This window comes from Salvelinus namaycush, chromosome 8, assembly GCF_016432855.1.
Source record: "Salvelinus namaycush isolate Seneca chromosome 8, SaNama_1.0, whole genome shotgun sequence".
Classification (NCBI taxonomy): Eukaryota; Metazoa; Chordata; class Actinopteri; order Salmoniformes; family Salmonidae; genus Salvelinus; species Salvelinus namaycush.
In genome coordinates, this window is record NC_052314.1 from 19,445,509 (window position 1) to 19,466,649 (window position 21,141).

At 47.2% G+C, this 21,141-nt stretch overlaps 1 protein-coding gene across 1 annotated transcript in view; it reads right to left on the minus strand.

The window, feature by feature from the left end:
* The window catches only part of LOC120052486 (A disintegrin and metalloproteinase with thrombospondin motifs 10-like), a 61,680-nt gene extending 41,795 nt beyond the window's left edge, over positions 1-19,885 (minus strand). The window contains exons 1-3 of the mRNA XM_038999423.1: positions 19,741-19,885; positions 15,507-15,885; positions 2,822-3,192 (exon numbers count right to left, since the gene is read on the minus strand). Coding sequence (XP_038855351.1) covers positions 2,822-3,192; positions 15,507-15,612 — 477 coding nt within the window. The 5' untranslated portion in view covers positions 15,613-15,885; positions 19,741-19,885. The remainder of the gene's footprint in view (positions 1-2,821; positions 3,193-15,506; positions 15,886-19,740) is intronic.
* Positions 19,886-21,141: the final 1,256 nt, after the last annotated feature.

Below are 21,141 nucleotides of genomic sequence, written 5' to 3' on the forward strand. Positions count from 1 at the left end.
TACATATCTACCTCAAATACCTCATTATTATCTATCCTGATGCCTAGTCACTATACCCTGCCTTCATGTACATATCTACCTCAAATACCTTATTATTATCTATCCTGATGCCTAGTCACTTTACCCTGCCTTCATGTACATATCTACCTCAAATACCTTATTATTATCTATCCTGATGCCTGGTCACTATACCCTGCCTTCATGTACATATCTACCTCAAATACCTCATTATCTATCCTGATGCCTAGTCTCTTTACCCTGCCTTCATGTACATATCTACCTCAAATACCTTATTATTATCTATCCTGATGCCTAGTCACTTTACCCTGCCTTCATGTACATATCTACCTCAAATACCTTATTATTATCTATCCTGATGCCTAGTCACTTTACCCTGCCTTCATGTACATATCTACCTCAAATACCTTATTATTATCTATCCTGATGCCTAGTCACTATACCCTGCCTTCATGTACATATCTACCTCAAATACCTTATTATTATCTATCCTGATGCCTAGTCACTATACCCTGCCTTCATGTACATATCTACCTAAAATACCTTGTTATTATCTATCCTGATGCCTAGTCACTATACCCTGCCTTCATGTACATATCTACCTCAATACCTCATTATTATCTATCCTGATGCCTAGTCACTATACCCTGCCATGTACATATCTACCTGAAATACCTCGTTCCTCTGCATATTGATCCTGTACTCCCTGTATATAGCTCCACATTGATCTGGTACTGGTACTCCCTGTATATAGCTCCACGTTGATCTGGTGCTGGTACTCCCTGTATATAGCTCCACATTGATCTGGTACTGGTACTCCCTGTATATAGCTCCACATTGATCTGGTACAGGTACTCCCTGTATATAGCTCCATTCTTGTGTATTTTATTTTATTCCTCTTGTGTTGCTATTTTTATTTGTATTATAATTTTTAACTCTGCGTTGTTGGGAAGTGCTCGTAAGCATGCATTTCACGGTTAGGTCTACATCCGTTGTATCTGGCGCATGTGACAAATACATTTTTACTTGATTTGATTTGATACAGTACATACTGTAACTATCCCTGGCCTGGATGATAATCATATCAGTCTCTCATCAGCCTGGGCCTAAACAAACACAGGCTCTCACCAGCCTGGGCCTAAACAAACACAGGCTCTCATCAGCCTGGGCCTAAACAAACACAGGCTCTCACCAGCCTGGGCCTAAACAAACACAGGCTCTCACCAGCCTGGGCCTAAACAAACACAGGCTCTCACCAGCCTGGGCCTAAACAAACACAGGCTCTCACCAGCCTGGGCCTAAACAAACACAGGCTCTCATCAGCCTGGGCCTAAACAAACACAGGCTCTCATCAGCCTGGGCCTAAACAAACACAGGCTCTCACCAGCCTAGGCCTAAACAAACACAGGCTCTCACCAGCCTGGGCCTAAACAAACACAGGCTCTCACCAGCCTGGGCCTAAACAAACACAGGCTCTCATCAGCCTGGGCCTAAACAAACACAGTCTCTCACCAGCCTGGGCCTAAACAAACACAGGCTCTCACCAGCCTGGGCCTAAACAAACACAGGCTCTCATCAGCCTGGGCCTAAACAAACACAGTCTCTCACCAGCCTGGGCCTAAACAAACACAGGCTCTCACCTCTCTCCTAAATTGTTCTGTAGGTCAGATACATAGGGAGAGTGATCCTATCTGAGTGGGGATTCATGAGTCTACAGAGAGGAGATGGGGAGACGCTGTAACACTTCCCCTGATTAGATCTCTTGGCTGCAGCCTCCGAGGGTCACACTGAGTCTCTACAATAGCGGCGCACTTTCACAGTGCACCTAATCCTGTAATGTGTTTAGTGATGCTCTCGTGGACACACAGCGGATTCCCTGCTGAATTAACTTATGCTAGTCTGACCACAAGTAATTATGTGTGTGGTTTATTAACACTTTGTGAGCAGATTAAATCCTTGGTTGTATTTACCCCTGTTATTATGGACCCAATTAGTTATTAGCTGTAAAGACATCACAAGAATCAATGGACAAGGAGAATGCTTTTATCTGTCAAAAGGCATATTGGAATTGTATTATTTGACTGATTTCATTATATCAAAAGGGTCTGCCGTGGGCGGTGGTGCTAGCTGGCTAGCTGGCTCGAGACATACAGCTGTGAACATGCCTTAGTGATGTTATGAGTTGTGACCAGCAGGGGAAGTCTGGTGATAAGAAAGGGCTTTGGTAATACCTTGTTTACGCAGGTGCATTACTGTTCCAGGCCTAGAATAATATGTGGCCAGACAGATGCCCTGATCTAGTCCAGGGTCAGAGCTAACCTAGTACACTGAATCATAATGTTACACTCAGAGGAATCCTCTGGAGCTCCATTAGCCCTGGGTCCCCTGAGGCCAAGGACAACAACACAACAACACAACACCACAACAACACAACAGGGCAACAAGACAACAGGGCAACAAGACAACAACACAACAGCACAACAACACAACAGCACAACAGCACAACAACACAACAGCACAACAACACAACAACACAACAGGGCAACAAGACAACAGGGCAACAAGACAACAGCACAACACCACAACAACACAACAGGGCAACAAGACAACAGGGCAACAAGACAACAGCACAACAACACAACAGCACAACAGCACAACAACACAACAGCACAACAACACAACAACACAACAGGGCAACAACACAACAGGGCAACAACACAACAGGAAATCAGGACAACAAGACAAGAGACTATAGGACAACAGGCCAGTGGTGCTAGCAGTACTAGATGGGTCAGGTTCTTACCAGGCCGTTACAGTTGCTGAGAGCCACCATGCTGGAGTGGGGCTGACCCTGCAGATGGCCTACATAGAGACACTGGGGGGCATAAGGGTGGCTCCAGGCCAGACGGCCCCTCCTCCAGTACTCCACACGGAACTGGTGGGACAGCAGGCCCCCCTGCAGGGTCAAGTTGAGGAAGAAGTTAGTTTTGGGGGTGGAGAGTTGGTAGTACAGCTGGGACGGGTCCTGTTGCTGGTCCTCAGCACTGCGGTGGCTCCGCCGGTGGTGGTTGGGGCTGTCTGCACCTCCATCCAGTGTGTCCAGGGTCTCGCCCTGCGGCCCCACGCGAACCGGGATTACAATTTCATACTGGCCCAGGCTGGACAGGAACGCAGCTGGACAGAGACAGAGAGAGGAGAGAGAGAGAGAGACAGAGCACAAAGGTCAAATTTGACATTTCAATTAAACTTTGGTAAAATATACAGTATGTGCATTATCATCAAGGCTTAAAGCTCTTGAGGACAGGCCAGAGTCAGTCGTGATTAGTGAGATTCTTGAGGACTTCTCAGTCTACGCTATTCCTCCCAAGGATGTTTCCATGGCAACCCTGAAATGGTATACTTCCTGTCTCCGGCTTTGCGCCCGGAGATTTATTGTCCAAACACGACGCTCCAAACACTGCACTAACAGGGGAAACGTAAACAGAAACGAGCCCAGTTTTCATCAAGGCCTTTTGCCTTGTTTTGTGGAGAAACAGCACTCCCCACTGAGAGTAAACAGGCAGGGATTAGTGTCTGTACCTTGTGTCTATGCCCGGCCTCTCTGTATACGTGGCCAGGCCAGCATAAATAAACAGCAAACACCATTACAGCTCCCCAGACCCCTCCAACCCCTAGACCCATTTCACATCCTTCAGCACATTCTGCAACGGCCAGTTATAGGAGCTTTGAAAAACTCCCCTACACCATTTTAGACAACATACACAAATTGCCCCACATAAAAAGTAGTATTTTCATGGTATTTACACAGGAAAGCCTCATGGAGGGCTGGAGTGGACTGGGCAGCATTCAGATAAAATAGATTGTTTCAAAAGTCTACTGTACCCACACTCTCCTCTCCTCCATCCCCCCCTCCGCCCCTACATGGTTCCACAACTGTACAGCTGCTCCGCGTGCCCTGATTGCCTGCCTGCCTGCTTTGTTCTGTGGCTCTCTCTCTGCAGCGCAGCAGCAATCTGTCCAGACACAGCCACCTGATAAGCCTGTCTAATTAATGAGTGTGAGGCAGCTAGTGGGCTGACTTGGCTCCACCACTGTTTTCATAAGGCTGCCATACGGCTGTCAGTCCTCTCCCAATGAACTGTGCCCACATGTGCAGGGTACTTCAAAAGGGAAATATGGCTGGTACAATGGAAATGAGGGGAGCAAAGTTGTCTGTACAGTATAAGTGTACAGTAGGTTGGTCTGAAGGGTCGCATGGCGTCTGATCCTCTCCCAGGTCCCCTACTGGTTCAGAGACCCAGCCATCTATAGGTCATCACACAGTGCTCATGTTATCACAAGACAACATTGGGCATAAAACTGATGGAAAGCTGCTCCCAGCTCTATGGCACCACAGGGCGAACCATTCTTCAGATTATTTTGATCTATTATCTAATCCCCAGGAGGAAGAAACTATCATTACTTACCAATAAACACAACTGGTAAAACAGAGGCCCATAAAAGAGCGCTCACCTTTTATCAAATAAACTGCCATATGCACTACCCAGGATTTGGTTTATTTGAGCTTTTAGAAGAAAGGAACCTTTAATTAGCCTCTTTAAAAATAGAAAAGGAAATGAGAACAGTGGCCCTTTTTACTGTAACGTTCCCAGAGAGGCTACTACCTCCCTTTCTCTTTCTCTCTCTCTCTGGTCTCTCTCTGGTCTCTCTCTCTCTCTCTCTCTCTCTCTGCACCAGATGTGCTGCAGCTGTCTCTAGATTGGGCAGAGTGGTGAGAGGCTCTCTGGTCTCTCTCTCCAGTCTGTCATCCATGCCTGGCTGAAAGAGTCAATCTCAGCCTCAGTCACCATAGGGCCCTGTCAGCAGTTCCTCTACTCAATGCTCATAACTCTGCTCTCAGCTCTGTCTGCCCTGTTTGTCTGTCACCATCTCTGTCTCCCTCCATGTCTCCTTGTCTGTCAGTATTTCTGCCAGTCTGTGTCTGTCTGCCTGTCTGTATCTTGTAGCCCGTCTGTCTGTTGGCCTGTCTATCTGCCTGTCAGCCAGTCTGTCTGTCTGTCTCTCAGCCTGTCTGTCTGTCTGTCTGTCTGTCTGTCTGTCTGTCTGTCTGTCTGTCTGTCTGTCTGTCTGTCTGTCTGTCTGTCTGTCTGTCTGTCTGTCTGTCTGTCTGTCTGTCTGTCTGTCTGTCTGTCTGTCATGTCTCGGCCTGGGACAGTTGACTGTCTGAGTTATGAGACTGTGGTGTGGATCCTCAGTCTGAGGGAAAAGTTATACACATATACAGTGCATCAGTGCAAAACGGTTGTTTTTTTCTTTGTATTTTCTTCTACCAGATCTATTGTGTTATATTCTCCGACATTCAATTCACATTTCCACTAACTTCAAAGTGTTTCCTTTCAAATGGTACCAAGAATATGCATATCCTTGTTTCAGGGCCAAAGCTACAGGCAGATAGATTTGGGTATGTCATTTTAGGGGAAAATTTAAAAAAAGGGGCTATCCCTAAGAAGATTTATTAACAAAAGCACATTTGCGAAAAAAGCACACTCGTTTCACAAATGTCCCTAACCATAAACATCAATACCTTTCTTAAAATGAATACACAGAAGTATATTTTTTCAAACGTGAATATTTAGTTAAAAGAAATTCATGTTAGCAGGCAATATTAACTAAGGGAATTGTGTCACTTCTCTTGCGTTCAGTGCAAGCAGAGTCAGGGTATATGCAACAGTTTGGGCCGCCTGGTTCGTTGCGAACTGTGTGAAGACCGTAATTAATTTGCCAGAATTTTACATAATTATGACATAACATTGAAGGTTGTGCAATGTAACATTGCCACCTGTTCGATAAAATACGGAACGGTTCCGTATTTCACTGAAAGAATAAACGTTTTGTTTTCGAAATGATAGTTTACGGATTTGACCATATTTATGACCAAAGACTCGTATTTCTGTGTTTATTATATTATAATTAAGTCTATGATTTGATACTTGATAGAACATTGAAGAACTGGGAATATTGAACCACCAGCTTTCATATGTTCTCATGTTCTGAGCAAGGAACTTAAACGTTAGCTTTTGTACATGGCACATATTGCACTTTTACTTTCTTCTCCAACACTGTGTTTTTGCATTATTTAAACCAAACTGAACATGTTTCATTATTGTCACGACTTCAACCGAGGCAGGCTCTCCTTCCCGTTCGGGTGGCGCTCGGCGGTCGTCGTCACCGGCCTACTAGCTGCCACTGACTCTTTTTCCTCCCCCTCCTTATGTGTTTATTTGTTACACCTGTGTTTAGGTGATTGTTAATCAGTGTGGCTTTATTAGTCAGCCAGCCCGTACGCTTCCTTGTGCGGGATTGTTCATTTGTACTTTTGGATTCGGGAGTGGATGTATGTATTGTGGACTGGGTTTTGTCTTCCGTGTTGGGACGTTTGTTTATGACACCCAGTAAGTCCGTATTGGACATTGGTTTGCCGGTTGTGCATTAAAAAGAAAGCACCGCATTGAAGCTCTGTTGTTCCTGCGTCTGACTTCACACCCCCCGACACCCAGAGCGTTACAGAATCCCGCACCACGAAATGGAGTCAGCAGGAGCAGCAGCCAACCCTCTCCCATCGATGGAGGAACGGGTTCTCCACCACACCACCATCCTCCATCGGATCGGATCAGCCATGGACCAAATGATGGAGAGAATGGAGCGATGGGAGAGGAGTGGGCTCCTCTCTCCACCTTCGGCCCCCCCCCCTCAGGACTCTCCATCCCCCGGCTCCAGCGCGCTCCGTCTTACGCTCCCGAGGGATTATGATGGAGCGGCGGCGGGGTGTCAGGGGTTCTTACTCCAACTGGAGCTATACCTGGCCACCGTTCGCCCCACTCCCTCGGGAGCGGAGAGGGTGAGTGTCCTCGTCTCCTGCCTAACGGGTCGTGCTCTGGAGTGGGCCAACGCAGTCTGGAATGGCCCGGACTCAGCGAAGGAGCACTACCCAGAGTTTACCTGTCGTTTTCGTGCCGTGTTTGACCACCCCCCAGAGGGCCGAGCGGCGGGTGAGAGACTATTCCATCTCAGGCAGGAGAAGTGGAGCGCACAGGATTACGCGCTGGAGTTCCGGACCTTGGCCGCGGGATCAGGGTGGAACGACAGGGCCCTTATTGACCACTACCGGTGTAGTCTCCGGGAGGACGTCCGCAGGGAGCTAGCGTGTCGGGACACCGCTCTTTCTCTTGATGAGCTTATTGACATGTCCATCCGACTGGATAATCTGCTGGCTGCCCGCGGGCGTTCGGAGAGGGTCCTGTGCGTTCCACCACCCAGCACCCCGGCTCCCATCCCGATGGAGTTGGGAGGGGCCGCACCTAGGGGTATCGGAGGAGGAGGCCCCCCCTGCACCAGCTGTGGTCGGAGAGGACACACGGCCGATCGGTGCTGGGGGGGTCTGTCTGGGAGTCGAGATGGCAGGCGGAACACTTCTCGATCACCCCAGGTGAGTCAGCACCAAACTCACTCAGAACCCCCTGTTGGTCACATGTTTGTCTCAATTTTTTTCCTTTATTTTTTCCCCTCTTCCCAGCATAGGGCACTAGTCGATTCAGGTGCAGCTGGGAACTTTATGGATTGCGGACTCGCCCGTAAGTTGGGCGTTCCGCTTGTGCCGATAGATTCTCCCTTTCCCGTGCACTCCCTAGATAGCCGGCCATTAGGGTCAGGGGTGGTCAGGGAGGCCACAGTTCCCCTGGACATGGTGACGCAGGGGAATCATAGGGAACGTATCAGTCTCTATATTATTGATTCGCCTGCGTTTCCAGTGGTGCTGGGAATTCCCTGGTTGGCCCGGCACAATCCCAATATTTCGTGGAGACAGGGAGTTCTCCAGGGGTGGTCAGAGGAGTGTTCTGGAAGGTGTCTGGGAGTTTCCATTGGTGCCACGTCGGTGGAGAGTCCAGACCAGGGTTCCACGGTGCGCATTCCCCCCGAGTATGCCGATTTGGCAATCGCTTTCTGTAAAAAGAAAGCGACGAAATTACCACCCCATCGACCGGGAAGGGATTGTGCGATAGATCTCCAGGTTAACGCTGCGCTTCCCAAGAGTCACGTGTACCCTTTGTCCCAAGAGGAGACGTTGGCTATGGAGACATATGTCGCGGAGTCTCTGGGACAGGGGTACATTCGGCCCTCCATCTCACCCGTCTCCTCGAGTTTCTTTTTTGTGAAGAAAAAGGAGGGAGGTTTGCGTCCGTGTATTGATTATAGAGGTCTAAATGCCATCACAGTGGGGTTTAGTTACCCACTACCTCTCATCGCTTCGGCGGTGGAATCATTTCACGGAGCGCAGTTCTTTACAAAACTGGACCTCAGGAGCGCGTACAGTCTGGTGCGTATTCGGAAAGGAGACGAGTGGAAAACCGCATTTAGTACCACATCGGGCCACTATGAGTACTGCGTCATGCCGTATGGGTTAAAGAATGCTCCAGCCGTTTTCCAATCCTTTGTAGACGAGATTCTCAGGGACCTGCACGTGCAGGGGGTGGTTGTGTATATCGATGACATTCTGATCTACTCAGCTACTCACGCCGCGCATGTATCTCTGGTACGCAAAGTGCTTGGCAGACTGCTGGAGCATGACCTATACGTCAAGGCTGAGAAGTGTGTGTTCTCCAAACAAGCCGTCTCCTTCCTGGGTTATCGCATTTCCACCTCGGGGGTGGTGGTGGAGAGTGACCGCATTAAGGCCGTGCGTAATTGGCCGACTCCGACCACGGTAAAAGAGGTGCAGCGGTTTTTGGGTTTTGCCAACTACTACCGGAGATTTATCCGGGGTTTTGGTCAGGTAGCGGCTCCCATTACCTCACTGCTAAAGGGGGGCCCGGTGCGGTTGCGGTGGTCAGCAGCGGCGGACGGAGCTTTCAACAGGTTGAAGGCTCTGTTCACGGATGCGCCCGTGTTGGCGCATCCGGACCCCTCTTTAGCATTCATAGTGGAGGTGGACGCGTCCGAGGCTGGGGTGGGTGCCGTGCTATCACAGCGCTCGGGTACGCCACCAAAACTCCGCCCCTGCGCTTTCTTCTCTAGGAAGCTCAGCCCAGCGGAGCGTAACTATGATGTGGGGGACCGGGAGTTGTTAGCGGTGGTCAGGGCTCTGAAGGTGTGGAGACACTGGCTTGAGGGGGCTAAGCACCCCTTTCTCATCTGGACCGACCACCAGAATCTGGAGTATATTCGGGCAGCTCGGAGACTGAACCCACGTCAGGCAAGGTGGGCCATGTTTTTCACCCGGTTTCGGTTCACGTTATCCTATAGACCAGGCTCCCAAAACGTAAAGGCTGACGCACTGTCCCGCCTTTACGACACGGAGGATAGGTCCACCGAACCCACTCCCATCCTCCCCGCCTCGAGGCTGATAGCGCCAGTGGTATGGGAGGTAGACTCGGACATCGAGCGGGCGCTACGGGCGGAACCCGCGCCTCCTCAGTGTCCGGCGGGACGTTAGCTCGGGACGTTAGGGTTTATGTCTCCTCCTGTTCGGTATGCGCTCAGAGTAAGGCTCCTAGGCACCTTCCTAGAGGGAAGTTGCAACCCCTCCCCGTTCCACAACGGCCATGGTCTCATCTGTCCGTAGACTTCCTGACCGATCTTCCCCCGTCTCAGGGAAACACTACGGTTCTGGTAATTGTGGATCGGTTTTCTAAGTCCTGCCGTCTCCTCCCGTTGCCCGGTATCCCTACTGCCCTACAGACTGCGGAGGCCTTATTCACCCACGTCTTCCGGCACTACGGGGTGCCGGAGGACATCGTTTCTGATCGGGGCCCCCAGTTCACGTCCCGAGTATGGAGGGCGTTCATGGAGCGTCTGGGGGTCACGGTCAGCCTGACTTCCGGTTATCACCCCGAAAGTAATGGGCAGGTGGAAAGAGTGAACCAGGAGGTGGGTAGGTTTCTGCGGTCGTATTGCCAGGACCGGCCAGGGGAGTCGGCGAGATACATTCCCTGGGCCGAGATGGCCCAGAACTCACTACGCCACTCCTCTACTAATGTGTCCCCCTTTCAGTGTGTGTTGGGGTACCAGCCGGTCCTGGCACCATGGCATCCGAGCCAGACCGAGGCTCCTGCGGTGGAGGAGTGGGTACAGCGCTCCAAGGAGACCTGGAGGGCCGTCCAGGAGTCCCTACAACAAGCTACTAGAAGGCAGAAGAGGAGCGCTGACCGCCACCGCAGTGAGGCCCCCGTGTTTGTACCGGGGGAAAGGGTCTGGCTCTCGACCCGAAACCTGCCCCTCCGCTTGCCCTGCCGGAAGCTGGGGCCGCAGTGTGTAGGGCCCTTCAAAGTCCTGAGGAGAATAAACGAGGTGTGTTATCGATTAAAACTCCCTTCCTATTATCGTATTAACCCCTCGTTTCATGTGTCTCTCCTCAGGCCGGTGGTAGCTGGTCCCCTGCAGGACGGTGAGGTGCCGGAGGTCCCTCCTCCCCCTCTGGACATCGAGGGGTCCCCGGCGTACACGATACGGGCCATTCTGGACTCGAGACGCCGGGTGAGGGGCCTGCAGTACCTCGTGGACTGGGAGGGGTACGGTCCGGAGGAGAGGTGCTGGGTACCGGTGGAGGACATTTTGGATCCATCTATGTTAAGGGATTTCCATCGCCTCCATCCGGATCGCCCTGCGCCTCGTCCTCCGGGTCGACCTCGAGGCCGGTGTCGGCGCGCTGCGGGAGCCGCGCGTCAGAGGGGGGGTACTGTCACGACTTCAACCGAGGCAGGCTCTCCTTCCCGTTCGGGTGGCGCTCGGCGGTCGTCGTCACCGGCCTACTAGCTGCCACTGACTCTTTTTCCTCCCCCTCCTTATGTGTTTATTTGTTACACCTGTGTTTAGGTGATTGTTAATCAGTGTGGCTTTATTAGTCAGCCAGCCCGTACGCTTCCTTGTGCGGGATTGTTCATTTGTACTTTTGGATTCGGGAGTGGATGTATGTATTGTGGACTGGGTTTTGTCTTCCGTGTTGGGACGTTTGTTTATGACACCCAGTAAGTCCGTATTGGACATTGGTTTGCCGGTTGTGCATTAAAAAGAAAGCACCGTATTGAAGCTCTGTTGTTCCTGCGTCTGACTTCACACCCCCCGACACCCAGAGCGTTACAATTATTTATTTGAGGCTAAATAGATTTTATTTATGTATTATATTAAGTTAAAATAAAAGTGTTCATTGTTCATTCAGTATTATTGTAATTGTCATTATTACAAATACACTGCTCAAAAAAATAAAGGGAACACTTAAACAACACAATGTAACTCCAAGTCAATCACACTTCTGTGAAATCAAACTGTCCACTTAGGAAGCAACACTGATTGACAATAAATTTCACATGCTGTTGTGCAAATGGAATAGACAACAGGTGGAAATTACAGGCAATTAGCAAGACACCCCCAAAAAAGGAGTGGTTCTGCAGGTGGTGACCACAGACCACTTCTCAGTTCCTATGCTTCCTGGCTGATGTTTTGGTCACTTTTGAATGCTGGCGGTGCTTTCACTCTAGTGGTAGCATGAGACGGAGTCTACAACCCACACAAGTGGCTCAGGTAGTGCAGCTCATCCAGGATGGCACATAAATGCGGGCTGTGGCAAGAAGGTTTGCTGTGTCTGTCAGCGTAGTGTCCAGAGCATGGAGGCGCTACCAGGAGACAGGCCAGTACATCAGGAGACGTGGAGGAGGCCGTAGGAGGGCAACAACCCAGCAGCAGGACCGCTACCTCCGCCTTTGTGCAAGGAGGAGCAGGAGGAGCACTGCCAGAGCCCTGCAAAATGACCTCCAGCATGCCACAAATGTGCATGTGTCTGCTCAAACGGTCAGAAACAGACTCCATGAGGGTGGTATGAGGGCCCGACGTCCACAGGTGGGGGTTGCGCTTACAGCCCAACACCGTGCAGGATGTTTGGCATTTGCCAGAGAACACCAAGATTGGCAAATTCGCCACTGGCGCCCTGTGCTCTTCACAGATGAAAGCAGGTTCACACTGAGCACATGTGACAGACGTGACAGAGTCTGGAGACGCCGTGGAGAACGTTCTGCTGCCTGCAACATCCTCCAGCATGACTGGTTTGGCGGTGGGTCAGTCATGGTGTGGGGTGGCATTTTTTGGGGGGGCCGCACAGCCCTCCATGTGCTCGCCAGAGGTAGCCTGACTGCCATTAGGTACCGAGATGAGATCCTCAGACCCCTTGTGAGACCATATGCTGGTGCGGTTGGCCCTGGGTTCCTCCTAATGCAAGACAATGCTAGACCTCATGTGGCTGGAGTGTGTCAGCAGTTCCTGCAAGAGGAAGGTATTGATGCTATGGACTGGCCCGTCCGTTCCCCAGACCTGAATCCAATTGAGCACATCTGGGACATCATGTCTCGCTCCATCCACCAATGCCACGTTGCACCACAGACTGTCCAGGAGTTGGTGGATGCTTTAGTCCAGGTCTGGGAAGAGATCCCTCAGGAGACCATCCACCACCTCATCAGGAGCATGCCCAGGCGTTGTAGGGAGGTCATACAGGCACGTGGAGGCCACACACACTACTGAGCCTCATTTTGACTTGTTTTAAGGACATTACATCAAAGTTGGATCAGCCTGTAGTGTGGTTTTCCACTTTAATTTTGAGTGTGACTCCAAATCCAGACCTCCATGTGTTGATACATTTGATTTCCATTGATCATTTTTGTGTGATTTTGTTGTCAGCAAATTCAACTATGTAAAGGAAAAAGTATTTAATAAGAATATTTCATTCATTCAGATCTAGGATGTGTTATTTTAGTGTTCCCTTTATTTTTTTGAGCAGTGTATATATATATACAAAAATTGGCCGATTAATCGGTATAGGCTTTTTTTGGTCCTTCAATAATTGGTATCGGTATCGGTGTTGAAAAATCATAATCGGTCGACCTCTAATCTACACACAATACCCCATAATGACAAAGTGAAAACAGGTTTTTAGACATTTTAGCAAATGCATTAAAAATAAGAAACGAAAATACCTTATTTACATAAGTATTCAGACCTTTTGCTATGAGACTCAAAATTGAGCTCAGTTGCATCCTGTTTCCAATGATCATCCATGAGAAGTTTCTACAACTTGATTGGAGTCCACCTGTGGTAAATTAAATTGATTGAACATGATTTGGAAAGGCACACACCTATCTATATTAGGTCCCACAGTTGACAGTGCATGTCAGAGCAAAAATCAAGCCTTGAGGTCGAAGTAATTGTCCGTAGGTCTCCGGCAAAGGATTGTGTCGAGGCACAGATCTGGGGAAGGGTACCAAAAAAATGTCTGCAGCATTGAATGTCCCCAAGAACACAGTGGCCTCCATCATCAAGAGTCTTCCTAGAGCTGGCCCGCCCAGCCAAACTGAGCAATCTGTTTAAGGGCTATTTTACCAAGGAGAGTGATGGAGTGCTGCATCAGATGACCTGGCATCCACAATCACCCGACCTCAACCCAACTGAGATGGTTTGGGATTAGTTGGACCGCAGAGTGAAGGAAAAGCAGCCAACAAGTGCTAAGCATATGTGGGAACTCATTCAAGACTGTTGGAAAAGCATTCCAGGTGAAGCTGGTTGAGAGAATGCCAAGAGTGTGCAAAGCTGTCATCAAGGCAAAGGGTGGCTACTTTGAAGAATCTAAAATCTAAAATATATTTTGATGTGTTTAACACTTTTTGGGTTACTACATGATTCCATATGTTTTATTTCATCGTTTTGATGTCTTCACTATTATTCAACAATGTAGAAAATAGTCAAAATAAATAAAAACCCTTGAATGAGTAGGTGTGTCCAAACTTTGACTGGTACTGTATACATTTCATAAAATGGTTTAATAACCCTGAACTAAATGACTTAATGCCACTACCATGATGGCTTACCTCATTATTCACTTATTTCAAGGGAAAAGGGAGAGAATATTTTTTCTAAAATAAAACAATTCTCCAACTACGCCATGTCTGCATATTTGTCCTCTCTTTCTTTTAAATAAACACAAAGACACTAGCCAAATATACTCTGCAGCTTGTCTAGAATTGCAGCAGCAAATATAGGCAGATTTCATGCCCTCAGCAAATTTCCCATTTTCTAATTCTGTTTTTGTTGAAGGTTTTAATCTAGAATGACTTAAAGGGGTTACCATTCTGTGAGATAACAACTTACACTTGGCCAGGAGTCAATATCCATTTTGGGAGACATGACTAGCGTGGAGGAATCTAACAGTGGCGCTGTAATGTATAAGGCCAGACGTACTGCAATTGAATTTCAAACCATTAACAAATTAAGCTATGACCTACTTGTTGCATTTTCCAGTGAATACTTGTGATAAATGCTAACTAATAAAAAAAATATTACCGTCAATCATCAATGGAGCTGGTTTCATTTTTGGGTTAGAAAAGTGTCCTTCTGGCCTCCCGAGTGGCGTAGCGGTCTAAGTCACTGCATCGCAGTGCTTGAGGCGTCACTACAGACCCGGGTTCGATCCCGGGCTGTGTCACAACCGTCCGTGACCGGGTGTCCCATAGAGCGGCACACAATTGGCCTAGTGTCGTCCGGGTTAGGGGAGGGTTTGGCCGGGGGGGGCTTTACTTGGCTCATTGCACTCTAGCGACTCCTTGTGGCGGGCCGGGCGCCTGCAGGCTGACTGCGCTCGTCAGTTGAACGGTGTTTCCTCTGACACATTGGTGCAGCTGGCTTCCGGGTTAAGCTGGCAGGTGTTAAGAAGCGTGGTTTGGTGGGTCATGTTTCGGGGGACACATGATTTGACCTTTGCCTCTCCTGAGCCCTTTGGGGAGTTGCAGTGATGAAACAAGATCGTAATTGGATCGCAATTGTATATCACAAAATTGGGGAGAAAAAGGGGGTAAAATACAACAACAAAAATTATACAAAAAAAAGTGTCCTTCTAGAGCTTAGTTTAAACAGAGAACCTAAATGAATGGGCCTGTGTGGTTTTTAAGGAAGCAGTGTGGCAGACAATTGGAAACATGACGTACATGGTGCAGAGGTTAAGCATAGGAAATACACAATCAGTGCCTTGTTCTGCATGACAAGCCATGGACACTCTGGGTATTTACGTCCAAGCCTAAATGGGATTGGTCTGGCTGAGGAGTGGTGGGGTTAGGGTTAGGGAGTTGGCGCATGGCTCTCTGTCTCTGAAGTTGATTTGTGAGAGCAGGGTTCAAGTTTAGCAGGGCCACTGCCCTGGTGTGTGGGTCAGGTTAGAAGGCGCCCTCCCCACTGTATGGAACAGCTCATTGAATTGGTCCTTTACCTGTTTGAGTGAGGCACCAGGACTGGAAATGTTGAAGCACTTTCACAGTTCAGGATAGGGAATAATACAATATGATAGTAATAATAACATACTGCAATCATACTGTATATTCAGGATAAACATTTACACATTTAAACATGTCCATTTATGTCAAACAGAATAGAAGAAAGTAGTCGACCCGATCTCTGCTCACCTTGTGACTGGGTGAACTTTTCAGCAGTCTGACTTTCTGCGACCTCGGTGGCAACCATGACGATGATGACAACAATGCAGGCCAAGGTCCTCCATAGTATTTCCATGGTTACTACAGCAAGCTTCAGTGCGGTTCCCAGGCCTCTGTCCCAACATGTCTTCTGCCCTCTGATGCCCCTCGCTCACCAATGGGACGCAGTGCACTCAAGGGCCATGGCAGCAGGATAGACCTCTAGAGACTGGACTGGAGAGCTCTGGACACACAGCCTCTCTGCTTCTATCTCTCTGGTAGAACCACGGTCAGGAGAAGATTCTGATAGAGAGACTGTCTCTGAGTACAGCAGCAGCAACAGCAGACTCTATAATGTACTGTGGCCTCTCTGTGGAAGAGAAACAGGTTAGTGTGAGGGGAGAGTGGGGAGGGAGAGAGAGAGAGCATGAGATCCACCTGACCCTAATGGCCCCCCTCTGACAACACAAATATATCTAGTCTGTAGTCAGTGCCTCATAAACAGCCATCTCCCACTGCGTCTTCAGCTAATCAATAATTTCTCCTGTCACAGGAAAACTGTGGCTGACAATCTGACGACTAGGGTTTGCAAGTCTTGACCTGGGGGCCACTGTGTCTATTTTTGTGGTCTGAAATGAGTTAAAGCAGAAAGGAAGACATTGATCTTTTAAAACGCTGTGCTTAGGCTGAGCAGGGTTGGAAGTGGGTGCTATGTCAGTGGCTGTGGCTGTGGAGGAAAATGACCCAATTTGAGAGAAGCAGCGGGTTTCTTCCACACTCACTCTGGGCCTAATGTGGCCTGGCCCCATAGAGGCAGACACACAGCGAGAATAGGCCATTAGCCACAGATCAGGCTTTTGTTGGGAGATCAAAATGGCCTTTGAAAAAGCAACATTGGTTATTATTACATTAAAACACTGAAGATTTCCTTTTCGCCATTGCACTTTGAAGTGTACAGAGGAGTTAAAAGCCTGGATGAAGAGGAGTCCTATTTACAGTAACATTGTGACTTTTGTTCCTAAGCCTTTTTGGCAATGTCATTGAGAGGCCCAAACCCAATCTTTGATACCGTTCCCTGCCACACTGCCCACCTCCCTCCCTCCATTCCCCCTCTATCGCTCTCTCAGTGTGTCTGAGTAAAGAACAGAGAGCAGACACACTGGCTCAGATGGGATGGCTGGCGGCAAACCAACTGTAGGCAAAGGTAATCGGAAGCAGATGGGAAATTATTTGGTGACGAGCGTGAGGGAACAAGTTGCTTGCCTCCTGACAAAAACATTACTAACAGGGAATTCAAAGCTCAAGGGGCTGAAAGAGAGATGGGAGAGAGTGTGCTGTTCAGTCCAGCTGGGAGAGCCATTCTTGAATACCAACACACTGGTTATGAATACGTGTAGGTGTGTGTGTTTGTATTTGTATGTGTAGGTGTGTATTTGTATTTGTGTGTGTGTGTATGTGTGTTTGGTTTTACTATCCTTGTTGGGACCAGAAGCCCTCACAAGGATAGTAAAACAAGGAAAGCTATTTTAGGGTTAGGTGTTAGGGTTAGGAGTTAGGGGTTAGGTTAAGGGTTAGGGAAAATATGATTTTGAATGAAAATGAATTGTTTGGTCCCCACAAGGATAGTAAAAAAAGTGTGTGTGTGAGAGAGAGGGAGAGGGGGGGGCAGCCGACACAGAGAAGTAAGTGGGATAGATGTATGCTTAATGTGCCTCTGGTTCCCTGAGTCCCAGTGCAGCAGTGCAGCAGTGCAGCAGTTCATGGTATAATACAGTCCTAAAACACTAAGGGGGCTTTGTGTTCCAACTTAAATGTGGAGCAACTGTAAACCCCTCTCCTCTCTCCATCTCCACAGCCCTCCCTTGCTCCCTCTCTTCGCCCCTTCCGACCCCTCCCTCCAGGCTTTTTTCAGTAATTTCCTGCTTGGCCAAACTCTCTTTTATTTTCATTACTTCTTGTTGGAGTCTAATTCTATTGTGGGGTTATTACACTTGCAGCAATATATCAAATGTGTCCATTAAAACTATTTCTCATCTTGTTTACTTAATCGGACCCCCTATGATTGCCTTTGTGTTTTTAAACAAGGCTACTTAAAAGCTTTACTGACTGTCTTCAAGTTCTCCCTACACTAACTAAATCCTTGCTCAGTTAGGAAACATAACAACAATTTGGTTGAATGGGGATTTTCACAATCTCTTGAAAGTGATTTTGTCATTTGTCTTTGGGGGTCTGTTTTGCAACAGTTTTCCTTTCAGAAAGATAATATTGATGTGTTAAGCTTTTCAACATATCTACTGCATTGGAAAAGGCAGTGACAAGTATGTTTTTGCAGACTATCTATAGTGATGCTGCCAGGAAGCGTCCAGACAGAATTTAAAATACTAAACAAACCCATATGACACGCTCAATGTAAAGGCTCTCAGTCTCTCTAAGAATCGCAGATGCTAAGTGTCCCCTGCTCAGCTCCTAACACCACCCTCACTGTGCTCCTCTGAAGAAACCACTATGATTGTCCACTCCCCCCCTCTCTCCTTTCTGATATCAGACTGACTCATCACTCCCTCATAGTATGTAATTTCTGAGTTATATTCAAGTAGGGGAGAGTGTGGCCTCGCCTCTTCACTATACTGTAAACACATCAACACTAAGTGAAAACTGGGAGCTCATGCAACACATAGCCTAGATACTTGTATCACCCTGACAGCAGTCATTCCCTCAGAAGTGGCTTCGAAAAGCAAGCTCAATTCACATGACTCCTCCATGTTAAGCCTTCCACAACAAACAACAGATGAGGTGATACAAATAATAGGGAGAATAAAGTAAGGGATCTGAGTCTAAACACTAGTGGCATTCCTCCTTCAATCCCCCCCCCCCCCCCAAAAAAAACTATCTGGAGGTGAAAAGTGTGAACATAAACAATTTGGCTTGTCAGACAGCCAAGGATGCGCACTCTGAAAATGAGCCGTAGTCTAAGACAATATTTTCTGAGAGCTGACTTCAGGTGAGCTGAGTCAGTCAGCAACTCTAGACCGTACAGAAGAGAGGCAGTTTAAGCATTGAGTTCTTGAGTTTCATATTTCTCATGCTACATACTCACAGACAAAGACAGACTACAGATTTGTCCATTCTCCTCAGTCAGTTGAGAGAGACCTAGGAACCTCACATGCAGCTCAAACACTGGGCAGACCTACCATGGTGAAGCTACTGGATGTGAAAGGCATTCACAATATGACCAAAACATCAATACGTTTTGTGACACAAATCCTTTCCATACATTTTTTTATTTAACCAAGCAACACCAACATTGGATTTTGTTACAAAAGATGCCACAAGCCTAATATCAGCACTAGTTCACTTCTGGGTCAGTCTCATAAATCTGATCATTGGCTGAGGAAGAAGAGCACTATGGGAGGGGGGGGGGGGGGGGGTATCTGTATGGACTGCTTGTACCAGATATACAACTCTATGTTCAATGTTCAATGAATCACTATGCAACTCCTTCAAGGTACTTGATTTGTGTTTTTTTTGTAAAATATTTGTTTGAGGTGTGTGTGTGCGTGTGTATGAGAGAGAGACAGAGAGAGTGACAGACAGACAGATATCACCCAAACACACAAATATTCATCAAACACTTTTAAACAGTGCAGTAGTTCACTGATGTCTTGAAGAATCCACTTCTGCCTATTCTTTCTCCAACTCTTGCAGGAGCATTGCTTGCTCCCTCGCCCGTCAGAAACCCTCATAAGACTATGGGCATGTGCCATGTGACACTACATGCTGCTGCTCCCAGGCATCAGACCAGCACCATCTCTCATCGCCCACAACCTATGGGTTCAGCTTTTCAAATAACAGTATCCATTTCACTCAACTATATGGGGAAAGTGTTTTGGATCCATGACAGTTTCTTCATTAAACTCAACGCAATTAAACAAAGAAATGACAACGACAATGGTGTTAATATACAATTCAAAATATTCTACTTTACTGAGAAATCAACCCCATCACAAAATATCATGGTCTGACTCTACCTGATAATTCCATGGTCATTTTCGAGTTGTGAAAAATTACTTTAAATAGCTGTAAAATCGATATGGAAGACTTCTAAAGAAGTCGTCAAGCATTTTTGCGGAATGGACTTTGCTCTCATAATTCAGCCTACAGAGAAGTGCACAATAGGTTAACGAAAGATGCGTTTAAAATAAGTTTAAAAATGAGAGTCCAGTACCTTTTTCATATCCCTGTCCAGGTTCACTATGGTTGCCTCTCAGGGTTTACGATGTCTTTCTCCTGTTCTCCTTTAAGACGTGTCAGTTGCCTTGAAAAGTTATGTCTGTATTGAGCCGAGGATCGTAGATGAGTGGACCTCTCCTGCTCCCAGGGTCCCACTGCCAAAGCGACGCGGTGGATGCCTGCTCGTTCGCCCGCTCTCACTTCTGCGTACTAGACCAGGAAGTGAAAATGGTAATGGTAGCGTCTATACGCACGGAGGAGCTACACCAAAGGTTTTTGGCTACAGAAAACAGAGGGGGCCCAATGTGATGTTTATAACACAACTACAACCAAACTTATGCAACAACATATAAAGACATACATGTTGTTCCAATGGACGTTTACAATATGATATTTCGATGAAAAAGTTCAGCTATACATCATGCTTGCAAGAAAAGCGACTTCCATAATAACCTGGTTTAAGAGACGGGAGAGAGGCTGGTTCTTATGGGAATTTTAATAAAAATAAACGTTTTATCAAAGACAACGTTATTTTTGATAAGCCAAATTCATTTTGTGAAAAACATTCTATAATATGTAGGATTTCCTACTTTCAGATTTTTCGAACTCACTTCTTCGTTTTCACTGGTGCAGTTTGCTATAGAACATTCACAGATTAAACACTGCAGAAACTCCGATTAGCTAGATAAAAGGATATGTTTTAATCGGAGTACTCATCAACTACGACTTTACCCAAAATAGGCCTATGGCATTTACATGACTAATGCAGGCATACATATAAACCCAGAATGAGGTTGCACTGTCAGGTCTGGTGTGGAGACGTTGCTGTAGTAGGTTCTATTTGACCTAGTAGTACCAGTGGGTTATTATGATGACAGTGTAGTTACCTGAATAGTTAAAGTAGAAGTTCACTTTATTTTAACCAAATTTCTATTTTTAATGTACATTTATCTGCAATGTATATTTGATCTGCAATGTAATGAAAAATATGAAAAATATCTGAATTGTAAATGTATCCGCAATGTAAATTTATCTGCAATGTTTTATTCCATTTCGCTGCACAGCTGGTAGGGGAAAACATTTGATTTGCACAGAGTGGATCATTGCATTACGAATAAAGTCAGAGTGACACAATTTCATGTGGACAACATCTAAAGACCTGCATCACTAAACTGGTTGCGTTGTAATTTCTAAAAGGAAGTATTTGGGTGTTTTTGGAGCCTTTGTTCATGTTTTTCTGTGCAACTGCAGAACAAGCATGAGGAGTATATCACTGGTAGGGTAAGTTTCTCAAAAACAATTAAGATCACAAAGATCTAGGCACTTCTATAATGCCATTAACATCAAAAATAGAGATTTGGTTCAAATATAGTGAACGTCTCCTTTAATCCAGACC